This window comes from Panthera uncia, assembly GCF_023721935.1.
Source record: "Panthera uncia isolate 11264 chromosome B2 unlocalized genomic scaffold, Puncia_PCG_1.0 HiC_scaffold_24, whole genome shotgun sequence".
Lineage (NCBI taxonomy): Eukaryota > Metazoa > Chordata > Mammalia > Carnivora > Felidae > Panthera > Panthera uncia.
In genome coordinates this window covers 19990301-20002872 of record NW_026057580.1, presented here as the reverse complement: position 1 = coordinate 20002872, position 12572 = coordinate 19990301, and the positions used below count along the sequence as shown (strand labels likewise).

The 12572-nt window shown below is 42.1% G+C and overlaps 1 protein-coding gene across 1 annotated transcript in view; it reads left to right on the top strand.

The window, feature by feature from the left end:
* Window positions 1–4914: 4914 nt before the first annotated feature.
* PKHD1 (PKHD1 ciliary IPT domain containing fibrocystin/polyductin) overlaps window positions 4915–12572 on the top strand; it is a 483789-nt gene continuing 476131 nt past the window's right edge. Inside the window, exons 1-4 of the mRNA XM_049653801.1 lie at window positions 4915–4995; window positions 6601–6678; window positions 7510–7654; window positions 11677–11785. Coding sequence (XP_049509758.1) covers window positions 4944–4995; window positions 6601–6678; window positions 7510–7654; window positions 11677–11785 — 384 coding nt within the window. The 5' untranslated portion in view covers window positions 4915–4943. The remainder of the gene's footprint in view (window positions 4996–6600; window positions 6679–7509; window positions 7655–11676; window positions 11786–12572) is intronic.

Here is a 12572-nt window from a genome sequence, read left to right as displayed (position 1 = left end):
GGGATCAAAACAACAAGCTGCCTTTGAGAAAGCGAAAATATTAGTAAAGCAGATTAAAGCTCCGGGCCTCTCCCAAGCAGGGCTACCATGTCTGTGACTCCACAAGGTATGGGCTGGGCACTATAACAGAGACAACCAAAGGACAGAGTACCCCTAGGGTTTTAGTCCCAGCTCTAGAAGGGGGTAGAAATCCAATATGCTCCCATAGAACAACGGCTCCTAGCAGTATTCCCAGTGTTCCTCCTGGTAGAGTGTCTCATGAAGGAACAGCATATCATGATAGAAACTTCTCCTCCCATCAAGAGATGTGTTAAAAATATGTCCCACCGACCCACCTCTGCCATGGCCAAACCCCCCACTTTGACTAAGTGGCTTGGCTATTTGCAGCAGAGGAGAGAGAGCCCACTGTCTCAAAAATGTGGGTGCTATTAGCCCATGTTGAGTATGTAGATCCTCCAGATGCTCCCACCCCTCTTCCTGTGGTAGCCCCTGAGGCCCTGGCAGCCTGTAGAGAGGAAACGGGGGAAATTCCTACCCATGCCTGGTATAGAGATGGGTCTAGTCAGGGCAACCTTCTATATGGACTGCAATTACCATTCAGACCGACACCAACACCATCTGGATCGAAGTAGGAATGAACCTCAACAGCCAATGGGCTGAACCCTGTGGTTTGGCTGGTGATCACTAATGCATCCTGCCTGTTAACCCTTTGCACTGACAGTTGGACTTTACTACAGAGATGAACCCTATGGCTTAAATAATTGGAAGCCAAAGGATAGATATTCATGAATAAGTCCTTGAGGGGTCAGGATATGTAGAAAGACATTTTGGTCCATCAGCAAGAGCCTGAAGTAGTCCTCACTGTCTTCCACAACCCAGATTGTAAGGTACTGACACCCTGTTGCAATCTGGGAAGCTGATGCCCTAGCCCAGGTATAAACCCTAGCAACTGATCCATCAGTAGATAAAGCAGATTGCACACATATGAAGAGAGGTCACTACAGCACCCAAATAAGATGGCATATGGCCCAGGATATTATATTGCCCCCCAAATACAGTGACTAGGTTAATGCACTAACATCATGTCTGTTCTAAACAACATCCAAGGCCATTACCAAAGGAGTCTGGGGCCATCCAGTGGAGTTCCCGACTAGTGATGGAGACTGAAGCCTGCTTTGGATTCTGTGTCTCCCTCTCTCTCTGTCCCTCCCCTGCTTGTGTGTGCATGAGTTCTCTCTTTCAAAAATAAATAACTAAACTTAAAAAACAACAACAACAACAACAAAAGAAAAACAAAAATCAAAGGTCATGATGTAAAAGACTGGGCAAAACAACATGGCAGTGAATGTAGGTCCCATCTCCCTTTATAACCTGCAAGCAACCAGGTTGGTAGAATGAAAAAATGTAATATGAAAGCAGTAGATTAAATTACTAACAAGTAAAATAATTGGGCTGGATGGGCTAAAATACTATCCCAGACTTTAATACATTCAAATGAAAAATCAGTAGGGACCATTACCCCATATACCAGATTGGGGACTCCTAGTAAGACACCAAAAATGGCAATGATATGGAAGTCATGAGAGTCGCCCCAACTCTCACTATGGATCACTGTGCAATGCTGCTGAGAACACCAAGGCCCATCATACCTGGGAAAGGCATTATCTGTTGGAGTTTGCAATGGGATGTCGTGCCGGAATGTGTGAATTACTTCACATCCCTGGTAAAAGGGAACTGCTCAGTCTCCTCTGGGATCCGGTTGTCCTGCTGCAAGCTGGACCTGTTGAAATGTACTATGCCTGAAATGGACTGTGCATCATTGAAAGAAGGAGAAGGTGAAGGTCTTGATCTGGCATATGCTTCCCCCAGTTCATCTCCTCTCCCTTGCCTCTCCTGGCCCACATGTATGGCATGCACAACCAGGTCAGGTGCCTAAAGCTGCCAAACTCCCCCTCCTCAAGCCCAGGTGGGTGTGTTCTGTTTTCAACTGGTACAATTTGGCCACCGTCTTTGTCCCTCCATTGGCCTGTAGGATGTCATGGCACACACAGACGCCCTTACTGCATTCACCCAGCAAGCCTTAAACGATAGCCAGCAAAAGTCTGTCCTTACCAAATACACAAATGTCTCTAATGAGAAAAACTATCCTCCAAAACAGGACGGCTTTGGACATTATTATTGCCTCTAAAAGAGGCACCTGTGCCAGAATGTTGTCTGTTCACACCTGTTGAGTCTGCTAATTAAATCACAAAAACACAAGTGAATGCCCTGAGTGATTTTGATGAGGGAGCATAAGGCAAGTTGGCCGCAAACACCACCTCCCACTCCCAGGTAGGATATGTGCGATATTCCTAGGCACTCCTGGCTGCCCAAGAACAAAGGAAAGGGGAACAACAAATGATGAACTGGTAGAGATCACAGTCCTGCAGGACCTAACTTTCTGTCACCCCTCCATAGAGATATGTGAAACAAAGGCAGAAGCAAATAGCAGATAGAATTAAATTTCCTTGTAACCTGCAGCCCATTGACAAATACTTGAGGCTGGCAGAGTAAAATGTTTCTCCAGGAACTCCTTACTGTCTTCCTGTTAATTAATGCTTTGCTAGAGGGAAAATCAACTTTAGCTTGACAATAGCTAGGCCTCCAGTATCCGGTGAGGCTTCTTTAGCATATGAAAACCTCACTAAAAACTTCCCCTGGACTTTACCTTCCCCAACCCCATAGATATAACCAGTCTTTCCTCATGGTCCCAGGGCAGCAATTTCTGCCCACAGCCCTGCCCCCTGCTTCAATAAGTCACCTTTTTGCACCAAAGATGTCTTCAAAAATTCTTTCTTGGTCGTGGGCTCCGGACCCCACGAACCCTACTATCACCCCCAAAAACCTCATCAGTTTGACCCCCAGCCTTGGAGACTTGGTAAGTGAACGGTTTGGATCATGGGACTCTTGATGGGAAAAAAATGTTACTTATAATGAGGATCATTATCTTAATCTATGTTTTCTTTTGCATGTGCCTATAGTGTTGCTGTGGTATCTGCCTCTAAGTGCAGCCAAGTGGCTGTCAAATGAGCCACCTCGGTGCTGGTGAAAGCCCTTGCTGACCACTCTGGGCACAGCAGAAGAGGGCGCAGGTGAGATTGCATACAATGGTTAGGAGGAGGGATCATTGAGAGGTCATGACCTCCAGTTGACCCGAGAGCTGATCTGGAGGCTCCTTTTCCCTCCCCCTGTCCTTGAAATGTACACTCTTCCAACCTGTCTGAGAGAGACCACCAGGTCACAGCCTTGAGAGAGCACTGTGGTGCTGAGACTACCTGCCTGGTATATGTGTTTGAACCTGGTTGAGGCCTCTATGAAACGTTTAAGATTCAGACAGGCAGGTGCAGAGATTTACTCATCCTGAGGATGCCCAAGACAACCCGGTAGGTAAGTTTCCTTGCTTGTTGAACCTGCTGCTGCCTTCCAATCTGGAGTGGTCTGTCTGCCTCTTTCCTTGGTCTCTCCTTGCCTTCTGTGGAACCAACATGGGGGACAGATACCGCAGAGGAGGCAGCACCTGAGCTGGGCCATGAAGGAAGACCAGCTTTTCATTACACAATGAGAGAGTTTGGGGAGTGTAGAAAGCCGCCCTCAGGAGCCAAAAAGGGGCTGACCTGATGAAGGCTTGTCTGAGAGGTGGTGAGGGGAACTGTCCAGTGCCGAGAAGGGTTCGTTCGGTTTGGAGAGCCATGCCAGGGAAAGCTGGGAAGGTAGGGGGCCAGATCAGGGCCAGACTGAAAAGTCAGAGCCAGGGTTTGCATTGGAAATAGAGAGCCCTTGAAAAGAAAACATTTGTGGGTTATCTCCTTCGTGTTAGGCCCTGTGTTAATATCTTTGCATATAGCACCTCAGTTAATCTTGATAAAAATCCTGAGAGGTATTCTTAGGGTCATTTTAGTAGTGGTGGAGGTTTTGCATTGAATTAAAAAAGCACTGAGCAGAAAAATGGCACAGTAAAGGACAGGGTTTAAGGAAGATAGGTCAGCTAAGCTGGGCCTATGGAATGGGGTAGAGAGACCTTGAAATCATGGGGTCTAGTTTGGAGGCTCCAGCTTTGTCTTCCTCCATTTCTTTCTTCCCTTTCTCCTCTGCTGTGAGGACGAGACCGTTTTCCCCGAATTCCCATTAGTACCATGTTTTCAACCCAGTACCATACTTAACATTTGCTTTGTTAAGCTTTTTACTTTTTTGTGTTGATTAGTTTCCTGGAGGACTGAGACTCTTTTTTTTTTTTTTTTAATGTCTATTTATTTTTGAGAGAGAGACATAGACAGCAAGCAGGGGAGAGGCAGAGAAAGAGGGAGACACAGAATCCAAAGCAGGCTCCAGGCTCCGGGCTGTCAGCACAGAGCCTAACGCAGGGCTTGAACCCATGAACTGTGAGATCATGACCAGAGCTGAAGTTGGACCCTTAACCACTGAGCCACCCAGGTGCCCCTGAGACTCTTTTAGAAACAAAACAAAACAACCTACCCTACCCCTCACACCGCAACTACCGTTAACTTGTATCTTGATATCTAGAATTTAGTATTTTTTTAAATTAAGCTTTTCCATAATGAGTTATTGAAAGAGGCTATCAGTATTTACCCAGCTTAAACATGCATAAAATAAGTTGGTGAGAAATGGGGAGGAGGTGAAATAGTGATGATTTTATATGAGATTCTTAGAGTACTCTTTTCTCCTGAGCTTGGGAGGATAGTGGGTCGATTTGAAGACTCTAGGGCCATGTAGGTATCACTTCCTTAATTCCCCAAGTTTTGGCCCCATAAAGTAGTAGTATGTAAGTAAAAAATGATAGTAATTTGTTATTTTTTTATAAAGCACAAAAGCTATGCTGCTCCAACAAAACTGAATATGCTTTCAATATCTGAGCAATTTTGAAAGGATTGATTTAAGTGGACAGGATGACTGGCTGGCTGATCTCTCTGATGAGTGCTGAAATACTACTTTTGGCAGGTGAGTAGGATGTGTTTCGAAGGGATTATAGATAGAGAACAACAAGTTGCCTTGAGAACTAGTTTATTGATACTTAAAATATTATATGGGGGAAGTCTTCAAGTATCTGCTCTGGGTGTAAATTTTCTGTGCTTAAAAATTATTTTTTTCTGTTTAGTAGCAGGCTATATATTAAATAGCTATGAATATATGTATATATTCATATATATTTACATATATATTCAGATATACACATATTCATATACATATTCACATATACATTCATATATATATATATATATACACACATACGAATTAATGGCCAATGGAGGTTGCTGTCATAATCTAGACCTTCTAATAGTAATTTATAACCTTCTTTTTAGAATTCGTTTTTGAGCCATGTGATGTAATTCTTTTTAGATTTATTGCTTTATCTTCCCAAAGGGAATAGTTTATCTTGTCTTAGCAGTTAATAACTGCTTGTATTAAACTTTCTTTCCCCAAATCATGTCTCTAATTTTCTCTGTGAGTTTGCTTATCTTTGGTATCTTTTTATGGTATTTGTTTTTGGTCTGCTTTAGGTAGAAGTATCTAATACACTTTTGAGGGGGAAGCATGGGTTGGCCTGGCTGGGACTGCTGTGAATAATTGTGTTGATGTGACTGATTCCCCACCATCCTCGGTTGTGCATTATGCCACCTACATAAATGTACATGGAAGCCCTGGGCTACCCAGAGTTAGCATGGCCTGGATTATCCTTTGACTTTTCTGATATAAGAACTGAAAAATGTTCTATAGATAGCATGTTGCCTATCTAGGACCTCACTGAGGAGTTGACTGATTCTTGATGGCTCCTTGAATTTACTTTGCCTTGGCTGAGGCATGTCCAGGAGATCTTCAAAGATGAGGGTTTGGTTGCCATGTTCAGCCAATGGTCTCTCTGGGAGAACCCAATCTAGCCTAGCATGTGTAGTCTATAGTATTGTTGTTTTCAAGGAAATTCCAGCCCTGATCCATGCTTCAGCCTCTCTCTGAGATGGCAAGGCAAACATCTACAGAATTTTGTATCCATCTGGGGAGGTGCTCTGATATATTTAAAAGGAGGAAACTAGAGGATGGTATATGGAGACAGGAGGATTTAAATAGGAACAGAAACTTCTAGAAGTTTCTCCTCTGGGAAGTGGATATGTAAGAAATAATTGGTGGCTAAATTATGACTACCTGATTAAAGGGTGGGAAAGAAACAAGAGATATTATGTGTTTAATTAGAAGCCAAATGTGTCCTTGAGGTCCTTTCCAAAGAAAGTAGGAATTCAGGATTGTTCTGGTGAACACTAGGTTTTTGGGTGTCCAAGAAGAGTGGATCAGACAGAACTTTCCTTAAGATCAAAGTTTTGAAGGTGTGATCCCCAGACCAGTAGAACTAGCAGCACCTGGTCATAAATGTAAATTCTTGGGCCCTACCCTAAACCTGCTGAATCAGAAACTCTGGGGTGGGACCCAGCAATCTGTGCTTTATCAAACCCTCCTGGTGATTCTGAGGAATGCTAAATTTTGTTTTTATAACGTTAGGGAAGCAGGTGTATTGAATCTGAACTTCAAAACCAGTGTTTTTCTTATTTACAGTGTCTTCCTTGCGTTTCCACATTGAGCCTGAAGAAGGTAGTCTTGCTGGGGGAACGTGGATCACAGTCCTTTTTGATGGTAGGTTTGGGTCTTACCAAATGCAAGTTTCTTACTTACTAAGAGTCCTAAATAATGTGAGTCTTCTTCCTTGGCTAGGGACAGGTATAAAAGAGGGCCTGAAGGGTGTTGGACCCACTGACTGACTTCTGTGTTTCCACATGCTCACTTGCTGATATCACAGAAACAGAGCACATCAAACCATTTTATGCCTGTATCCACCTTCTTATCCCAAGCTGCGGGGATGGGACCCTAGGAACTGTAGATGAGATAGGGAAGAGTGCAGCATAGAACTTAGCAATGTGTTCCCCAGAATCTTAGTTTGCTTCCTTGCAGATGATTCTATATGTAGGAACTTTTTAAAAAATATTTTTATTTATGTTTGAAACAGCGTGTGCAAGCAGTGGAGGGGCAGAGAGAGATGGGGACAGAATCTGAAGCAGGCTCCAAGTTCTGATCTTTTAGCACAGAGCCCGACGCGGGACTCGAACTCATGAGCCGAAGTTGGACGCTTAACTGACTGAGCCACCCAGGTGCCCCTGTATGTGGGAACTTCTAAACCATGGCTTAGTTTACTCACCTGTACCAGTGTAAAGAATAATTTTGAGGGCTGAAAAATGCCTGGATTTAAGTGGATGGACCTGAAGAGAGAGAGAAAATTTCTTTTTTATACACCCATGAATGAGAACATTCATTTACACAGCAGTCATAAATGCATTTGGAAATGAGGAGTAGTAATTTAATCCTTAGGCAAGCTCAGTGTCTCACAGTGCTCCTGTGTGGCCATGTTTTTATGTTCTGTGTGGATTACAGCTCTGTTTAGCCTCAAATTCCCCTTTCCCTTGTGTTTAGGTTTGCACTTAGAGCTCCTTTATCCCACCAATGGCTCTCAGCTGGAGATACACCTGGTGAATGTGGCTGTGCCTGACCTGCCGAGCATCCCTTGTGACGTCTCTCCTGTCTTCTTGGATTTGCCACTGGTGATGTGCAGGACCAGGTACTCCTGTCAGGGTGTGAGAAAGATCAGACAGGTTGAGTGCTTTGGTTATCTTCGTGGATTTTGGTAGAGCAACCCTTGCTGACTGTGGTTATCAGCTACAGCTTTAAAAAGGTTGCCTGTAAATACGCTTCACCAGAGTTTCCTATCAGGGCTCTAGGGCCTAAGGGAGGATGAGAATATAAGGAAGATTTTTGAGAACCTGAGATATTTATAAGGAGGGGTTGGATTGTGTTTTCATCTGTGTTTTCTTGTTGGTGGTGGTGGCAAGGAGCTCTGTCACTATCAAGATTTCAATAAATAGTGCCATTTTACCATCTAAAGAACTCATCTTTTGAACTAGGCATAATCGTAATGATTGAGCATAAACCCAAAACCAGTTAGAAAGGAAATTTGCTTTATTCCTCAGTGTATTTCCTTTTTGGTATGATTTGTACAGGATTCCAGGTAATCCATCTTTCATCCTACTTAAGTTTTTTTTTTTTTTTGGCTTACGAAGTTTTCACTATTATTCTTTCCCCACTCATATCTTAGAGATGCTGCATGAAAGTGGATCATTGGTTGAGAGAAAAAAAATCATCATTTCCTTTTGTTTTTGGTTCCCTCCTTCAGGAAGGCTCCCTGTCTTCCATTTGTGTCTACGGAAATCCTAACCTGCGAATGTCACCTCTTCCCTGAACATACAACTGAGTGTGATCTTTCCCTTCTTTGAAAGGGGGACAAATAGGGGCTGAAATCCAAGTGATGGTTACGACACCTTTGAGGAGGAAGCACCTTTTGCAGTTTACACAAAGGCATGGCATGTGTGGCCTCAGCGGCCCTGTGCCTCAGCTCTACGTTTCTCATGACTTTATGCCTATTGTTCACTTCTCAGATTCATCCTAGAATTAAGTGCCTTGAGGACAGGGGATGTATTTAACACCACCTTTGTAGTCCTTACGGTACTTAGCACAGTATCTTGTGAGGAGAAGATGCTCCATAAATGTCTGTCGAACTGAACTTTCTTATAGCCCTGCTGTTGGTTTTAAAACTGGGTTGCATCTTTTCCTTAGGTTTTATGGTATACTTGGGCATAGAGTTCCTGCAAGAACTTGCCATGAAACTCTGAAGATCAAAACTCTGAAGATCTATCCCCTCAATCCCAACATACTAATGATTTAATTTATTTATTATTTATTTATTTATTTTTAATTTTTTTTAATGTTTTTTTTTTATTTATTTTTGAGACAGAGAGAGACAGAGCATGAATGGGGGAGGGGCAGAGAGAGAGGGAGACACAGAATCGGAAGCAGGCACCAGGCTCTGAGCCATCAGCCCAGAGCCCGACGCGGGGCTCGAACTCACGGACCGCAAGATCGTGACCTGAGCTGAAGTCGGACGTTTAACCGACTGAGCCACCCAGGCGCCCCTGATTTTATTTTTTTTAAATGTTTATTTATTTATTTTTGAGAGAGAGGGAGGGAGGGAGAGGGAGAGCTGGGGGGAAGGGCAGAGGGAGAGGGAGACAGAGAATCCAAAGCAGGCCCAGTGTGGACAGCAGATAAACTGATGCAGGGCTGAACTCACGGACTGTGAGATTATGACCTAAGCTGAAGTCGGACACTTAACCAACTGAGACTGAACCATACTAATTAATATGGGTGTCCCCCATACTAATGATTTTAAGATGCACCATTTATGTAAATAATCTTTTTAGAGGAAAAGAAACACTATGTCTTATATGTACTTGTTGGTTAAAAAGTATTCAGTTAACATTCCAATGTGAAAAAAATGCACATTTTATCATCAGTACTCTCATATTCATTATCATAAAGATGTATCTGCTTTCACCAAAACAGGGATCATAGCCTCTAAATCAGCACTGTCTAATCAAAACATTACACAAGCCACAAATGTAATTTAAAATTTTCTAGTAGCCACATTAGAAAGTCAAAAGAAACAAGTGAAATTAATTTTAATAATTTATTTAACTCAACATATCCAGAATATTATTTCATATGCAATCAATATATAAATTATTAACAATATATATTTTATATAGTTTTTGCACACCAAGTCTGCAAAATCCAGTGTATATTTTACACTCCTAGCACATCTTATTTGGGACTAGCCCCATTTCAAGTGTTCATTAACCACTCATGGCATTGGATGGTGCAGATTTAAATATTTAAAGTCATACTGAAGATTTTGATGAGAAGGTTTGTAGGGGACACACTTCTTAATGCTAGCTCCTTATTGATCATATTCCCCCTCTTACAAAAATCAACATGAATGGCAGCATCAAAGAGGCAGGGAAATCACTGTGATATTTGTGAAAAGAGGAGAGAGGGTCTTGGACTTTCTTGATGGATATATGAAGTGTTCATGAGCTGCTTGGATATTATGAAGTCAAGAATTTTTGGGGTAACATGTAAAATCAATTCCTTTTATCAGGAGGAGCCTAGGATTCAAGCTCCACTTTGCCCCTGACCTATGGTGTTCACACACATAAATATCTTAATCTATTTGGAACTGTCAAAAATGTTTAATGGAAACTAGAATTAGACTATCAATGTCCCTTCCAAGTCTTAAAGTCCCATGAACTTACGATTCTGACAAGACAGGTTTTTTTTTTTTTTAATTTTAAGGACTTTCAGTAAAACAATTACATTTTGCCAAAGGATCCAACCTTTATTTTTTATTTATTTTTTATTTTTTTATTTTTTCAATATATGAAGTTTATTGTTAAATTGGTTTCCATACAACACCCAGTGCTCATCCCAAAAGGTGCCCTCCTCAATACCCATCACCCACCCTCCCCTCCCTCCCACCCCCCATCAACCCTCAGTTTGTTCTCAGTTTTTAAGAGTCTTTTATGCTTTGGCTCTCTTCCACTCTAACCTCTTTTTTTTTTTCCTTCCCCTCCCCCATGGGTCTCTGTTAAGTTTCTCAGGATCCACATAAGAGTGAAACCATATGGTATCTGTCTTTCTCTGTATGGCTTATTTCACTTAGCATCACACTCTCCAGTTCCATCCATGTTACTACAAAGGGCCATATTTCATTCTTTCTCATTGCCATGTAGTACTCCATTGTGTATATAAACCACAATTTCTTTATCCATTCATCAGTTGATGGACATTTAGACTCTTTCCATAATTTGGCTATTGTTGAGAGTGCTGCTATAAACATTGGGGTACAAGTGCCCCTATGCATCAGTACTCCTGTATCCCTTGGGTAAATTCCTAGCAGTGCTATTGCTGGGTCATAGGGTAGGTCTATTTTTAATTTTCTGAGGAACCTCCACACTGTTTTCCAGAGTGGCCGCACCAATTTGCATTCCCACCAACAGTGCAAGAGGGTTCCTGTTTCTCCACATCCTCTCCAGCATCTATAGTCTCCTGATTTGTTCATTTTGGCCACTTTGACTGGAGTGAGGTGATATCTGAGTGTGGTTTTGATTTGTATTTCCCTGATGAGGAGCGACGTTGAACATCTTTTCATGTGCCTGTTGGCCATCCGGATGTCTTCTTTAGAGAAGTGTCTATTCATGTTTTCTGCCCATTTCTTCACTGGATTATTTGTTTTTCGGGTGTGGAGTTTGGTGAGCTCTTTATAGATTTTGGATACTAGCCCTTTGTCCAATATGTCATTTGCAAATATCTTTTCCCATTCTGTTGGTTGCCTTTTAGTTTTGTTGGTTGTTTCCTTTGCTGTGCAGAAGCTTTTTATCTTCATAAGGTCCCAGTAGTTCATTTTTGCTTTTAATTCCCTTGCCTTTGGGGATGTGTCAAGTAAGAAATTGCCACGGCTGAGGTCAGAGAGGTCTTTTCCTGCTTTCTCCTCTAGGGTTTTGATGGTTTCCTTAGGATCCAATCTTTAAAGTCTAGTAGGTGAGTGGGTCTAGAAGGCAAATAGATGTAGGAATCCTTGGTAAACGCCATTTCACAGGTGCAGGGAGGAAATTTAAAGTGGTCGGGTGGGGTGGCTGGCTTCGGTAATTCTGTCTTTGATTCACAAGGACATCCACTTTCTGCCTGCAGATCCCTGCTGTCTGAAGCACATGAGGGGCTGTACTACCTGGAAGTGCACTCTGGGGGACAGGTGGTAGGCAGCCCAAGTCCAGGACCACGGGACAACTGTACTTTCCAGGTGGGTTCTAAGGATGGAGCAATGTGTGTTTGCTGTCTGAGGGAGTTTTTGTGCTATCGACAGGCAACTTACAAGTCAGAGTCTGCTTCGCCAGGGTAAGAAGAAAGGTGGATGGTGGTTGTGGGGTTTCTGAGTCTGTACCAATGCAAGTTAAGTATTGAGCACTTGGATGTCAGGTTCTATGCTTTATGTACATTAATCTGATGCTTGCAACAATTATATGGGGTACCTATTTATTATCCTGGTTTTACAGATGAGTGACTTGAGGCTCAGGGAGATGAAATAATTTGCCCATCTCCTCAATAATTTTCCTGTGTCCTCTAGGTAGTAAATGACAGAACTAGGATTCTTTAAAAATTGTTTTTAATTTTTTACTGACATATGATGTCCTGTTACTTTCAGGTATATATCATAGTGATTTGATATTTTGATACATTACATTACAAAATGATCCTTATGATAAGTCTAGGTTAGAATCTGTCATTATACAGAGTTATTACAATATTATTGACTGTATTCCCTCTGCTGGTGGGAATGTACATTGGTGCAGCCACTGGGGAAAGCAGTAAGCAGGTTTCTTAAAAAAATTAAAAATAGAAATATGATCCAGTGATTTATCTTCCTGATAATTATCTGATGAAAATGCAAACACTAATTTGAAGAGAGATATGCACCCCTATGTTTATTATTTACAATAGCCCAGATATGGAAGCAGCCCAGATGTCCATCTATTTCTTTCTTTCTTTCTTTCTTTCTTTCTTTCTTTCTTTCTTTCTTTCTTTCTTTC